General features: G+C 42.2%; 1 protein-coding gene across 6 annotated transcripts in view; it reads left to right on the top strand.

The window, feature by feature from the left end:
- The window catches only part of Tenm2 (teneurin transmembrane protein 2), an 892009-nt gene that overhangs the window by 545994 nt on the left and 329835 nt on the right, over window positions 1-16180 (top strand). For 2 of the 6 annotated variants that reach the window (XM_027938624.2, XM_027938623.2), the window contains exon 3: window positions 4757-4966. The exons of the other annotated variants lie outside the window; for them this stretch is intronic. In XM_027938624.2, the coding sequence (XP_027794425.1) occupies window positions 4757-4966 (210 nt within the window). The remainder of the gene's footprint in view (window positions 1-4756; window positions 4967-16180) is intronic. 6 annotated transcript variants of the gene reach the window in all.

Raw genomic sequence — 16180 nt, 5'->3', positions numbered from 1 at the left:
CTCTGGTTAATTACCCCCTCTGGCAGGGGCTCTGTGGTACATTCCACAAAAGGACCAATGAGTTTGGAATTTATATCTGGTTCATTTTTTAGCAACCACTCTTGTCCAATATGGGAAGTAGAGATTGAACCGTCCAGAATTGGGGCTTTGGGGTTACACCACGTGGGTCTCAACCCCAGCTCTGCTATTTACTAAGTGAAGGTGTGGGAAAGTAGTCATCAAAGTCCTTTCTTCTTTACCTTTAAATGAGGAGGAAAATTAGTACACACTTAGTTAAAAAAAAAAGTGATTATTAAATTTGTGAAGTATAAATTCAGTCTTTTGTGGAAGGCAAGATCATGCTCTGTTCGTAACTGGTAATCAGGTGGCTCACTTATGCTTTGGAGGCAGTATTTCTGGTTCTGAGTTTTGTCCTATCGTGTTTTGTTTTACTGTCTGAGCATTCGTCTCTGCTCAACCAAATATCCTGACACCCCATCACTGCATAAATCAATTTTGTATTGCCTACACAGAATGCTTCAGTATCTGCTTACTATTGATCCTTTCAACGAGAAAGAACCAGTTGTTTTAAGTGAATTTGGGGAGTTGATCTCTATCAAGCTCTCTGACAATATATTAAAAGAATTTGGCCAGAGCAGAAATTCCACTGTTGGTATTTCATGCTTTGGGGGAAGGAGAAGAGACTGTGGCCCTTTAGACCTGTGGAATGAGCTCCAAATTCAAATCCAAGTAAGGAGTTAATGGCACCCAATGGAGACAATGGGGGAGCAACACCACTTCGACATCAGATGGTTCATGATGAAGTTTTCAGGAATAACTTAAATGGAATGAGTGAAGACCCATAGTGTAGATGACAGATGGCACTATGTGTTGGTCTGTGAGTTTTCTAACTGATGATGTTTCTGTTCCCATTGAATCGAAGGCATCCTCAGAATCCTTCTCAACACAGCATTCCCAACCATCTATCGGAATTAGCATGGAATGCCATGTCTGGGTCTAGGTCCTTTGATCAGAAAATTTTTCGTGAGTTAAAACTACCGCAATATTTCATTCATTTAGAAACAGACCAGTTAGCACAATTTGAACTAGAATCCCCATGTTTCAGGTCGTGGCGAATCCAGGCTCACAGATAATTTGTGAGTCTTTGATTCATATGGGGCTCTTGGAAACACGTGCACACAAGACCATATGAGTTAATGAATGACATGTCGCTGCCTTTGAATGTTTCCTATTGCTAGTTTTCTGGGCATTTGCTGAGGACTCTATCGATTTAAAATGAAACTTCCAAAATTGTTTGGGGGTTGAAGGGGTTCTGGAAGTGCATAAAGTGGGAACCAGGTAGGATAGCACATGTGGCCTGTTGACCTGCCCATGCCACACTGTGTATTTCTGTAAGCCATGGTCCACAAAGTGAGCCTGCGTAAGTTCCAGCCTTCTCCCCTGTACTTTGAAACCTGCTAATGTCTACACAGATGGTCTCTGACAATTGGAGTAGTCAGGAAGGTGGGGGATGTAGTCTATGTGCACAAAATTAAAAAATGAGAGAACAAATAGAGATCAGCATCCCTCTGGATCGGAGGCAACCTAGGAACAGAATTTTTCATCATGGTAGATCCTAGTAAGCGACCTTGAAGGAGCCACTAAGGCCCAGAATTAACGGGGACCGGGAAATAACGGGACTCCAGCAGTTCCAGGTACATGTTCTCAGTCCCGGCTCTCATTGTGTCATGGCTGTTCTTCGTTTGTCTGTATTTGTATAAATTAAAAAGCGTTTCTGTCTTGTACCATATGAAATGAATTCATGCTGAGCAAAATTTCAAAAAGTTCATGTAAAGAATGATTTCACAGAAACTATCATATCAAGCTCCTGGAAAACTGCACTTGAACTTCAGTTCCACCTCACTCCCTCAAAGGAATTTAAAAATTGGCTTCCAGCCATCCTTGTTCTTCGACATGCAGTTTCAGATATGCCTCAATAGCACAAACTTTAAAGTCTATTGATTGTGACTTAAAATCTGCTCCCACCAGGGCCTCGCTGCTAAGTGGACGTCAACAGTGACTTCACAGTACCTGGTCAGGGGCTCAGCACATGCAGGAGCCTGGAAGAAGGTGGAGACTGGCCAAGGAGCTACTTTGAACTTCATAACGAAATTGAAAATAAATAAATAAATAAATAACCTTGAACCCTGTCAGATGATCACTGCTAGGAAGGGTTATTCAAAGAAATGTTTCTTACTTAAAATCTCAAGAATGCCTTGGGATTGGGGGTGGGAACCTGGAAACCTGATCTCTCATAAATCTCTCTCCTTTTATGTCACTTTCTTCCTTTTCTGGTAGCATGCTATTTAGACAAACACTGTGTGGAGTAATGGTGGGTGAATTTTGGAAAAACATAAGCCCAAGTTTGACTCCCGGCCCCTGTCACTCAATTTAATCTCTTTGTGCCTCAGTTTCTCCATCTGCAAAATGGGAATATGCTATCGTCTCTTTCTATGGGAATATATACTAATTCTAACTTCATGGGATTATTCTGAGGATTAAGTGAGGTGTAAATGTAAAGAAACTACCATACTGAGTGGCACATAGTTATTGCACAAGACATGTTCACAGTTGAAATACGAATGATGGTCGTTATTGTTAGAAGATCTATGGGAGAAGGTATTGATTAAATCCTAGCACTGACTCCAACTCAGCTCTGGATAATTCTGATGAAACTCCAGTGTGTTTGGGCTACCTTTGCCAGAGCCCCTGGCAAAAGTGTCATGCTTTATATTGCTCCTGAACAGCTATGAATGAATTGAATTTTTCAAATCAATAGAGAAACTTCATTTCTCTATTGATCTACTTTGGGGGTGATTCATCTTTGTTGTGTTACTGGGCAGGGGTGGCCTACATTGGAATTTTAAGGGAATCTTACCTTCCATCTCAGAAAGGGTAACAGGCTAGTGGTTCCATATCTCTGTACCATTGTCCATTCTATTTTGTCACCAGAAGTCCCCTTTTTCCTTCTTCAGGGATTTGGCCAGGCATCACTTTTTTTTAAGAAGCCTTTGCACTCTTCCTGCCACCGCCACCTCACCCAGCTGGAGTCCATGTCCGTTTTCTCTGTCCCCACAACACCATACCATAACTTGCCACCATCCTATTATTTATCATATGGTGCTAAAATGACATATTTTTCCCATCTGTCCCCTCACAAGACTGTGAGCTCCCTGAGGGCAGGGATGATGGCTTGCCAATTTTTGAATCCTCAGCATCCAGCAAAGTGCACATATATTTCATTGAACCAAAATCATGCACTACTAGCATTTAATGTGCTGAATAATAAACCATGAAATACAGTTATAAAAACAGTAACCAATACTGATTACTGGTTAGTAATGGTTTGGATATGCCTGTACGTAAGTTGTCCCTCCGAAAACAGCACTTCTTCAGGCTCAGACACTGAGTTGAGACACTAACCTGATTCTCCAGTTCACTTTCCCAACATCCTGCCCTTCCCCCGCACATTCCCAGCCTGAGGGCGTATCTCATGGGCTGCTCTTCTTGGCTCATTTTCCTGAGCTTCCCAAATGAACAAGCCAGCAGGCAAGCAATTGCAAAGACCCCAAGATGTAAGGGTGAAGTAGGTGAACCTACGCATGCTGATGAGCTTCTCTCAGCAATTTGGCTGCCAGGAGCTCCCTGCCCTGTGGAAGAGAAGTTGCTGCGGTCCTTCCATGTGGGAGGAGAACTTCTCAACCCAAGGGCAGCTCTGAGTCAGTGCCCACTTTCTGCCGGACCTGGCTGCTTCTCCTCGTGGTGTGGGGTGGCTGTGCTTGTCTTCATAGGCCTTCCCCCACGGTGTCCAAAAAACACACTTGATCAGAGTGGGGGCACTGGCCAACTCTTGGGAATGTAAATATGTCACTCTTTTCACCTCTTCTTCACTTCTACCCCAAACTAATGGATCTGGTTTCGGCCTGCTTTATTTATGTGTTCATACATTTAGCAGATGATCATCTTTAGGAAGCTGTTGGGGAGGTGGGGCTGAGTAACATGGACATGATGCCTACCTGCAGGTGGTGATAAGGGCTTCGGAGAAACTGAGACAGGCTGAGAGGTCAGAGCAGGCAGGCTGGGAACACTCAAGAAGACACATGTAGAAGGTTTGATGAGGAACAGAATCAGGCTTGTGAATACTAGCCAGGTGGTAGGGGCAGCGAGCGGTGTGTTCCACATAGATGGCACAGGGAGCAGGAGGACTCTGAAGGTAGGATGACTTGGCATGTTCAAGCAACAGAAATAAAGATGGCCCCACTGGCTGGAGAATGTGGAGTGAGGTGAAGAGTGGCTAGCCACTATCTGAAGTGAGGTGGGAAAAACAGCTGTGAGCCAGCGTAGACAAGATTTCAGATTTGTTCCATAGTCAATGGGAAGCCACTGGGGGGTGCTAGGCCAGGGGGCAATGGTGTGTCACTCATGTCTATGAGATGCCATTCCAGCCACCATGGAGAAGGAGTGGGGACAATGAAGAGTAGATGGGTTATAGCCATTTTCTGAAATATATAACTATCTATGAAATGAATATGGACTGTTGGAGAAACATCAAACCACCCTTTAATAAAACACATCTGGAACATTTCATTTAAAAAAAAATATATATATATATATATATAATATATATTTGTATTGTGAGCTGGTTTCAATGTGACTTTCTTGGGATGCTCTCATGACACTCATTGCTGACCTTTGACCCCTCTGTCCTCTCTCCCAGGTCGTCCCATCCCACCTACATCCTCGTCTAGCCTCCTCCCATCTGCTCAGCTGCCTAGCTCCCATAATCCTCCACCAGTTAGCTGCCAGATGCCATTGCTAGACAGCAACACCTCCCATCAGATCATGGACACCAACCCCGATGAGGAATTCTCCCCCAATTCATACCTGCTCAGAGCATGCTCAGGGCCCCAGCAAGCCTCCGGCAGTGGTAAGGAAACTGTGTGGTGTCTGGATGTGTGCTGTTTTGTGCGTGACATTCTTGATCCTCCAGCAAAATGACAACTATGAAACAAGGGCTGTGGAGAAGGTGGGGTGGGGATCATCAAGGTGAAATGCATTTGTCATTCTGTGGCATGACAGTTCCAAGATGCATTCGTTGAAGGTTGCCGTTGCCAAAGAGGCTTTCCTTATCCCGATAGGCTTCGATAGGCTTCGGGCCTCCTTCGCTGGCAGGAATTTGCCTGTGGTTCCATGTGAGAGCATGCTCGTCTCAAAGGTGAAGTGCAGAGAGACAGTGGAATATTGAATTTTGTATTACTGTGATTCTGGTCATAGCCGATTGACCCTGGACGCCCTCACATGCCCAGTTTGTGTGCATCTCAGATTCCTTGTTTTTTGATAGCTGACTTCTGACTTCTTCCTCCTTGCTTGTTTTAGATGATTTTGCGATTAAAATGTGTTCCCTTGACATGAATACTGAATGTCTTGCCAAGTCCAAAGTGTTTGGGGTGTGACCTCTCCTATGACCCTCTGCTTGTGCCACTTCTCTGGAATTTAACAAGCTGATCGTGTGGTACTATGGTGAATATGGCTCGGAATCCATATTCCTCATTTTGGTTTTCACATTCACAAGAGCAGAGGGACTAGATACAAGGTTTTGCCCCACTTGGAGGATTTTGTGACTCCCGATTTAGTTCGCAGTCACAAAATCTGAGGTGGAATTTTTCTGGGACTAGCTATAGTCAGATCTTATGGACGTTTCTCCTTTTGGTGAAATGTTCTTATGAACACATCAAAGTAGGAGTGGGCCGTACCGAGAGTGGGCTCTTCCATAGCCCAAAGAGAGACTGGAAGAAGTGAGTTGCTCTTGAGATTGTCTTCTCAATCAAACTCTCATGACATTCACTACCATATGCCATAGTAAAGAATAGAGAGCTTTCCACTCCAAATATGGTCCTCCGTGAGATTGTGTTTTGGCTCTATACATGAGTATAGGCTACCACCAGCCTCAGCCTCTCCAATTTAGGAAGGACCTCCTAAGCACATTTAAGATGATTCATTTTGTGGATGGAATGATGGACTGCTACTTAGGATGGCCCATGCCCTTCTTCAAAGCCAGGCCTGATATATTTAGTAAACTCATATTCTTTTTCAAAAAAAAAAAATTACCTAATCAAATCTCTCATCAAATGAGCAATCCATTGTTGATATTATGAAGGCCTTTAATCTACCATAAATCTTTATTAGAACTCATCAGAGCTTCTAGTTTGAGAGAAATGTGATTATGGCACTCTTAAAATGACATTACATCATTGGGGTGATTGGTTTATCATTTGGAGAAGAGACATCAATCATAACTAGCATAACCACACAGTAAATGAATTCAACCTTTCTACCGCGGAACAATGACACTGTAATTGCTCAAAATCAGGCTTAAAATGAAATCGGAAAATGCTCTTTCTTCAAATATGATGTTAACTTAATGGAATATATTATGAAAAATCATGTTTGAGGAAATTCTATATAATTAAAAATATGTGGAAATATATTCCCTTTTTTCTTTCATTGGAACCTGATTTTAGCTACAGAGTCCTTTTTTTTTTTTTTTGGTGCAGAGATTATGTTGCATTTAATTGAACTACCCTCGCTTATGTTTTGCTGCTTTTTATTTCATACTATGTAATCGTGATGAATATTGTATTATGAAGGACAAGAGGCTTTCGAAATGAGGTGCACCTGCTGATAGCTTTTTAAAAACAGACAATTATTAAGGAGAAAATGAGCTTTTAAAAACTACATCCTTTTATGCATATATGGATACCCAAGCAAAGATGATTTCCATAACGGAGGTCAGTTCATATCTCTGGGCCATCTAGAATGTTTTCTTTGTGATAACACAGTGAGTGACTTCTTTTCTTTTGGACAGTATAGAAGATTGCCAGTTGTTGATTGGGTATTTTGGTTGGCTTTATGCCTAATCAAGACCTCATTTTGGTGGACACAACAGATCTGTGTGTTCAGAGTCAGACTTATCCATTTTTCATCACTGACACCAATTTGTTCAGTTCACTTAAGACTGATAGTGATTTTAGCTTTAGTATGAGGAGAAAATACCACAGAAAAACGTGAAGGTCCATTTTCTTGCCAAACAAGACCTTGCTGATATGATTTCTTCAACAGAGGGGCAAAGACCCAATTATTCAATACCGTTGTTTTCAGCGAGAACTTACATGACATGGGCATGAGAGCTCTGGCCGACCGACAGTCATTCAAAATTCTTGACTCCGGCTTAGCTAAAATGAGAGCAAATCGAATTTGAGCATGTGTGTGTGCGTGTGTGTGTGTTCTTGTGGAATGGATTTGGGGTCCAGGGCAAATTGGGGATTCTATCAAGATTGGAATGCAGTTGCCATGAATTTAAATTTGACATAAAGGATTGAAAATAGAGTTTGACATAGAAGATGCAGAGTGCAGAGCTAGTGCCTGAGTGTTTGGAATTGAGTTTGATGAAAGGGGCTGAATTTTTCAGGAGATGTCAAAGCATCAACAAAGCACCTATGTGTTTGCATGTGTTACATTTATCTGGTTAATTACACAGAGTATTTTTAAGTTGATTCCTTGGCAATGACCTTGTATTCTGAAGATCAGGTAGCAGTTGGTCTTTGTCTTTTTCCTAGATGATATGAAACACCTTCTAGCACATTCTGCTCATACATGACAGTAAAATCTATTTCCTGCTCTCCTCTTGTTGTTATTATTTGACATTGGTGAAGCCCATTATTAAGAGAGTCACTGAACATGTTTCCTGCCCATGGAGATGCTTTTCCGGAGACAAACTGGACCTAAAAACAGGCACTGAAATGCTTTTGCCCAACATGAAAGTAACAGCCAAGTTGCACCTTTATGATTTGACCATCATTTTTCTACGACGGTAGCGCCTTCTTTAGTGGACAGTACTAAAACCTCGTCACCTCTGCAGTCAAATTGTGCTAACCTCAATATACACCAACCAAGCAGATGCCCAGGAACAGATAGTGAGACACTTACAAAAAAAAAAAAATTAAAATGGTCTTTTCCTCCCCCTCAAGCATTTGCTCCCAGGTAGCTGAGCTCCGGCAGGAGGCCCATCTGTATCAACTGCATTCTGACCTTCTGCCAGAGCAGGCTAGCTCTGAAGATGTTTCTTGTATACAGAGGCATAATTTCAAATCCTAGGAAATAAGTCATCTGGGAAAAAATCTGGATCTCAGCAGCAGTGTAATGGAGGTTCCTGCAGATGGAAGAATGAGACTGCCTTTCAAATCAGAATAGAGTTTGTACTCTGCTATCAGCATGCAGCATAAAACATACCAGCAGCCACATTATAATCTGAAAGCATTGGCCTCCCTCTCCTCCATAGAAGGGTGAGTTTTCCTTTCCTATAAAGTCTAAATTCACTCGCAACATCAACTCTACACAAGAGAAGAGACGTAAGCAGGATGCCTCTGCTGAGACCCTTTCTGTAGCTCCTCCGTGGCAAAGATGTCCCAGCCAGAGTTTTAGTTTGTCACTGAGCATGTTAAAGCTGCACCTATCCTTTTTAAAAAGGCAAAGACTTGGTTAATTTAAAATGAATATAGTACAACAAAATCAGCATGCCTCAAACTGCCTACAGTTAGTCCAGGAATTCAGTTGCCTAAATTAGTGATTGTCTTTTTTATCTGACATCAGAAAGCCCAAGAATTTTATTCATTCATTCATTCATTCATTCATTTTCTTGCACTACCCTGTATAATTTGTGACAGTTGAAAACAATTGTTTAAAAGAAATTTCTTAAACTGTAATCAGATGACACAAGAAGGGTAAAGGAAAAATCTTGGTGAAAAAAGAATACATACATACTCATCCACATAAATTCCTGTTCCATTATTTAAGATAGATTTTTTTTAAAAAACCTGATTCTAAGCTCCCTAGCAACCAAAGGAAAAAAGGATACAGATAATAAACAAGATGCATAATACTCAAAGATAAAAACAGATCAACTGCTTCAAGGAAATTTTCACAATGATGCCAGAAAGAAATTTCTCATTAAGGAGGTCATGTGTGCACTCCCCGTGACTGCATTCTCAGCAATACACACACAACTTCCTCTCAGATTTCCTATTACTTCCCCTAAGTATTCTATAAAGCATAGTGCACTTTCCGTTTAAAAATAGTTCTGTGAATGCTCAAAAATTACACAGTCCAGGGCTGAGAATATAGCTCAGTTGGTAGAGTGCTTGCCTCGCATGCACAAGGCCTTGGGTTCGATTCCCAGCACCACACACACACACACACACACACACACACACATACACACACACAAAAGTACACAGACCAAGGACAAAATTTGGTTTGATCCATAGATAACCTTAATTCACTAAAGGACCCTGAAACTGCATGTCCTATAGGTAATAAGTGATAAATATCATTGCTCATACTACATATTAGAGGAGTTAGAAGACTGAGGCTCAGAGCTGATGGCCTACGTTATACGTTTGTCTTGATAGTCCTGTAGAGGTGAGGACTGAGGGTCCGGCATGAAAGTGAAGGTGCCTCTTCTGGATGGTCTCCTTCATGCCCCTCCTGCTACCCATGGGGCTGGACATGGAATGAAAAAGGGAGACAGCCCCACAGAGGAGGAGGTTTTATAAGTTAATGAAAATTTTATCTGTGTATATCTTAGATCGGAGAAAGAAATTCTCTACATGTTATAAATTGTCTTGGTTTTCTAAGTAGATATGCCCATTGTAATTTGATTTAATTTGGGATTTCCTGAAAAGCTCGCAGCAAATACTATGCATATTAATGATTTCCTTCTCGCTTTTGCATCCCAGAAGTCATTGTACATGGTGGGGTTGTTTAGCCCACCTCTCCCCGTGCTCCTCACTTGAACTTCTTATTCTGCTCTTCATAGTCTATTCTTTGTCCTCGTAGCTTCTCTTTATTCTTCAGAGACTCCCACTGCAATGTCCCTGGTGGCAGACTCATAGTAGATGCTCTGAGAGCATTTCTTGAATAAATGAGTGAATGAACATCTCCAATAATCATCTTCCTTTTATTAATTTACTAGTTTTCATCATGTATGATGTGAAAAAAAAATGGAAAACTGGAGAATTCCAGGGGAAGAGGACAGATTAAATGCCCCAGGAGAGGGGAATATGTTTATTAGGTATATTGAACATACCTGTTTTTCACCTGCTTTCAGGTTCTTAATAGTTCATCTTTAAATGACAAAGTTTGTTACATTTTCAATACATGTCATGACAAGCAATGGCCAAGCCAATACCAACAACCAGGGGAAGCTGAGGAGGAGCCCAGGTTGCAGAGGTGGGACCTGGAGGACTGGACTTGACTGGGAGAGAGCACAGTTTTCAGTCTTTGTGTCAGGAAGAGGAAAGCAACTTCCAATATCATTTGCTCCCACAACTTGGATTTTTGTGTACATGTGAGCCTCTGGGTTCCAGATTCTTTGCCAGGCCCCTTGGTTGAGTCAGAGGCTCAGAGCTACCTGTAAGTTCTTCCTGCTCCCCAGGCAACAGTCTGGCCCAGGCTGCCTCTCCTCTGGAGGGGTTCCCAGCCCACCAGGTGGTGTAGGCCCAGTCCGGAGTGCTGAATCCAATCTGTGGAAGCCACAGAGTCACCCCTCACTCTTGCCCCAAAGCAGAGCCACTCCAGACTTGGCTCTTAGCTCAGGGACCTTCTCCTTTCATGGAAGGTAATTATGCTAAGCACACATATACTTTTCTTTATTTGCTTTTAATTAATCCCCATTGTAGCTCATTGCAGCCACTGTTATCATCATACCCATTTTACAGATGAGAAAATGGTGGCACCAAGAGATTAAGCAACTAGCCAAGATCACCAAGCCAGAAAACCAAGGATTCAAGCTCCAACCCCTTATTGCAGAAGGCATTCTAATTGCAGAGATTTTTCTCTCCTCCTCTCTGTTAATGTTAACCTCCAAATATTCATGAGGTTTACTGAGCCGTAGATTAGACAAAGCATTATATTAAAGGCCATGGAGTATCAGTTTTTAATCATTTTTGAATGCTGACAAAAATATTGAATACACATCACAAAGTACCCTTTACCTCCCCAAACACATATATTCCTGGACTCTTCCCCTAGAGATTCTGATTCAGGAAATTCCAGAAAATCCCAAAGAATCCTGTTTTCACCCCTCCCTTCAGGTGAGTCTTGTCATTTGACAAGTTTGGGAGGCATTATTAGTGAGATGGGAGAGCTCTAAGCTGGCAGCTAAGGACCATGAGTGTGCTACACTCTGTCCCTGATTCACGGTGGGTTTTAGCAGGACTAAGTCATTGGTCCTCCCAGGCCTCCGTTCCCCTACCTGTCAAGGCTGGCCATTGGCCTGAACCATCTCTAAGCTTCTCCCTTGCTCGGGAGTTCTGTGGTTATAAGTTTTGTGCCTCCAGGCTGCCTCAGAGTTGGCGAGCAGGCATCTTACTCTACCACCTGGACCACTGTTAAAACAGAGCCCGACACGGTCTCACAACGCAGATCCTTGCCCCTCACCTCTAAACAATGACAAGAGTGGTTTGGGATCCTGTGACAATGGGTTGAAGTTGCTGATGGCTACCCCAGTGAGGGAGAAAGCAGAGCCCCACCAACACAGTTCTAGGCTTCCAGAGACCCTCACCCAACTCCTGCACAAAGTCTTCCACCTCAAGAACTGGGATACTTCTCAGGACTCTTTGGATGCTGCTAGATTCCCAGCAATGGAGCAAGTAGACCAGGCCTTTTCCTTCATCTGTGCCTTCTGCAACACACACACAACACGCATGTGCACACATAGACCTACCTACGTGTGTAGTATGTAGGTCTAGCAATTTCCAGCCTAGCTGGTGTTGGGATCACTGTCACTGTGCCAATGAGCACACAGTCAAGATGGACAGGTAATTCCTTTGGAGATGTGCAGCCTGAAAGTGACAGACGGCAGAGAACTGCTCCCCCTCAGCAAATAATCTTGATATTGACAAAAATCCCAGGGTCGATAGGCATTGTGTACATTCTGCCTCTCCATCTCTGTCCCTGGCTTCTTGGTACATACAAAAAGATGTCCTGGATGTAAAGGGACTGGGAGCTACACATGACATCTTAACAGTTTCCTGCCCTAAAAAATTTTTGCCCAGAACTTCAGCTTCTCGTGAATTCCCTTAAAAATTCCACCTTGTATTCGAACTAGCTTATTGCATACAATTCAGTGGACATTTTAAAACATGGCCCAGTCTTGTTAGGAATGTCTTCATTTTCTGTTAAAACACAGGATATATTATTTTACCAGGGGAAGTTTCATCACACATTGTGACCCCATCCAAGGTAAATCTCTTAGACTTACCCTAAAAGAATAATTAAGAAAACCTATATTCTTAAAAGCTTGGACACTGAAGTCTGTATTACTTGAATCAAAATCATAGCTCAGGTACTTTCCAACACTGTAATCTTTAACAACTTACTTAAACTGTGTCTCATATTTATCTGTAAAATAGTAATTTATGTCTGTAACTCTTAAAGTTGTTATGAATATTAAGACATTCTGATGCATCTAAATATCTTGTAAAGATGTTTAGAAAGCTGGAGTCAAGGGAGGGCTAGGTATTATTTACTGCCTTATGATTTTTAAGATTCTTATAATTAATTTTTTATAATTATTCTGTTAAATTGTCACATCATTGTACATGTTTATGGAGTACAGTGTGGTAATTTATTGCATGTATATACTGTGTAATGAGATCTTTTAATTTCACAAACACTGTTAAATCGTGGTAAAATACAGCTCACATGAAATTTGCCATTTTCCCAATTTTTATGGGCTCTAGGGCACTGAGAACCTTGACGTTGTTGTGCGATCATCTCCACCACTCGTCTCCTGAACGTTTTTATCTTCCCCAACAGAAACTCAGTATGCATTCACTAGGAGCTCCTTCTGAGCTCCCTCCCCCTCACTCCTGGCCACCATCATTTCATTTCTGTCTCTGTGAATTTGACCATCCCGGTCACCTCATATAAGTGGAAACATGCCATGTTTGTCCCTTATGACTGGCTAATTTCACTTTAATGTACTGCCTTCCAGCCCCATCTTTATTGAAACATGGACCAAGAGTCTCCTTCCTTGGAAGCCTGGTTGTACTCCTCTGTTGTATGGACATACCACACTTTGTGTATCCACTCGTCCATGAATGGACACTTGGATTGTTCCCCTTTCCGGCCCTTATAAATAATGCTGCTGTGAACATTCATATACAAATATCTGTTTGACTGTCTCCTTTGGGTTTTGGGGTCACATACCCAGTAGTGAGATCTCTGAATCATAGACTAATTCTACATTTAACTTTTGAAGGAATTGCCACACCATTTCCTACGTTGACTGCACCCTTGCACATTTTCATCCATTGACTCTCTTCTGGGGAGAGAGATCTGCTTAGGACATTCGCCCAGTTTTTAATCAGCTTGTTTACTTCCTGTTGTTCCCATTGAGTTAAAGAGGTTCTTTCCATAATCTGGGGGATCAGTTGCTCACAGATAGGTGATTGGAAAACATCCTGTCCCGTTCCACGGGTTGCCTTTCCATTTTGTTGATGGTGTTCTTTGGCACGTGAGAGTATCTAACGTAGGTGTAGGCCAATTTTTCTATTTTTTTTCTTTCAGTGTCTATGCTTTGGGTGTCATAAGCCAATCCCTTCAAGGGCTTAGTCTATGGGTGCCATTGTTCTAACTATTTTTACAAATGGTAACTCATTTAATCCTCAACACAAGAAAGACAGAAGCTGCCCTTGTTTCTGGGAACCAGCCTGACACTGACAACAAGGTTTTTATGTTGGGAGGAGCTGGGCTGCCACTCACAGCCAGATCACGATGTTCTGCGGAACACAAACCATCTTCCAGAGCACCAACATTGCACAAGGCCACTCTGACTGTGATGAGGTGAGATCAACTGAAAACAAGAACACTTTGTGATTTTTGCCTAAATATAAGCAAAAGCAAGGTCACTGTCATATCACTCCTTTTGTTGGTCCTGTAAAGAAATACCTAAGGTCAGCCAAATTGAAGAGGTTTATTTCAGTTGGAGTTTTGGAGACTGAAATCTGAAGAGCATGGCAAGGGTTCTGGCAGAGCCCCCCCCCCCCCGCCCCCCGGGCTGCACCACCTCACAGTGAATGGTGTCATGGTGGCAGAACTTGGGATAGGGAAAGAGCAGATGGAAAGACAGGAAGCAGCTCAAGGGGGAGGAGCATCCTGAGGCCACCCACTAGTCCCCACCAGCTCCCAACACATGAGCCCTTAGGGATGCCCTTGAACCATTTCCAAACCACAGGAATATAAAGCAGCCTCCCCCTACCCAGACTAACATGGGTGACTGCATTTTTTTTTTTAACCAAGCATACTTTTCTTAGTGTCTTCTGAAAAAGTGCATTGAGATACCAAATCAGAGAGTCATCTCCACTTTCTGACAGCCCCAGATGCACGAGTGATCATGTTTCTTTGAATGCTCTCTAAAAAAAAAAAAAAAAAAAAATGCCTAATACAAGCCCTTTTTTACACTCCATACTGAAGGTGACTGCCATTGTATACCTTCTGCCTCCTTGAAATGTTAACAAACTTAATTTGGCCACAGCTGCTCCTTATCCAAGGTATTTTGCTGAAGGATATTGACACCATTATGCTGTGAGTGGTGGTATTATGATCCCCATTGAACAGATGGGAAAACTGTGCCTCAGAGAGGTTCAGTAACTTATTGAGGGTTGCAGAGTTAATAAGCAGTACAAGGATTTGACCTCTAGAGGTAAGCCTCCAGAAAAAAATAAACCTACAGAAATTTAAGTACATTTTTAAAAGAGAATACTGGAAAAATATGTTGAAGATGTAAAAAAGTAGTCATCAGTTACTACTTGATTCAGGTCTCAGTAGTATTTATAAGGCTTAGCACTGACAACATGGGATGACGATTTCTGCATTATGTCAGGAGAACTGGTTAAGGAAAGTGTGTGTGTATGTGTGTGTGTGTGTGTGTTTGTGGACTGGGCAGGTAGTGGGAAAAAGCTCATCTTCTGCACCTTCTGGAGTGAGAAGTTACTAGATAATGCTTAAAATTGAAAGCACAAGAAATAGCAGCGATGCATGTTATTTATAGAACTGGAGATAAATACCAAAATAATCAGCTAAAAAAAGGTAAATGTGGTTGCTGCTAGGAAGGAAGAAATTGGCGGTGATGGGGAAAGATTGCTATTTCTGAACAGAACATCGTAGAACTAGTTGCTTCTTTAAACTGTGCACATATTTTTTTTTAAATGAAAAGAAAATATTTTAAAAGAAAGTCCAAGAGACTGGGTATGAAAAATGCTTAATACAATGTTAGCACCCCAGATGACAACTGTCTAATATTCTCAAATACATTTTCATTCAACAAATTTGTATTGATTAGGGGTCGTGTGTTTGCAGTGACATCAGGGGCAGTGAACCTGAATTGTCAAATGCTTGGAGGAGTTTTCCTGAATCTGTAAATTGGTCCCTACCACTGCTATTTATTAGGGAGCCCTGGGGAGTGGCTAGGGCTTTAGCTCTTTATCCCAACACAGCCCAAATCCCAGGCTTAGGATGGGTAAGAGCAGAGGAGACGCCATGACAGTTCTTTGTCCTCATTATTCATCCTGGATCCCTCTAAGCACAGGTCCCATCTTCCCCTGGAGCTCTCCCAGCCAACTGAGCCCAGCCAGAGCTTTCCTTTGCAAAATTGCAGACACTCTTATAGTCTGCCTTATTCAATTTAGCACCTCATTACATCCTGATTTGTAATATTCTCTTGGTGTTTCATGCATATAAGTCACTTGTGTCAACATTAAATTGTCGCCACTTAAAGACAAGGGTCATTTCTTTGGTCTTTTTGAATCACTTAGCAACTGATGCAGGTTGAGATGAGCTTGGGATCCCTGTTGATCTAGCTTGAAAAAGAAAGGAGCAAACTAGGGCAGCAGAAGGTGGGCGCGCCCTGCTGAGCTCCTCTGATGTGGACCTGTTATCTTAGGTCATCGCCATGTTAGACTGGAGGTCATCTCTGATTGAGGGTGTGAACTTGATCACTTTTACAAGGAGGAGAAGAGGCAGTATAAGGCATAATCAGCAAAGAAGTGTGCTTGTGTAATCTGCCATCTTCCTAGGAAGG

Source organism: Marmota flaviventris, chromosome 5, assembly GCF_047511675.1.
Source record: "Marmota flaviventris isolate mMarFla1 chromosome 5, mMarFla1.hap1, whole genome shotgun sequence".
Classification (NCBI taxonomy): domain Eukaryota; kingdom Metazoa; phylum Chordata; class Mammalia; order Rodentia; family Sciuridae; genus Marmota; species Marmota flaviventris.
This window is presented reverse-complemented; position numbering and strand designations above follow the sequence as displayed.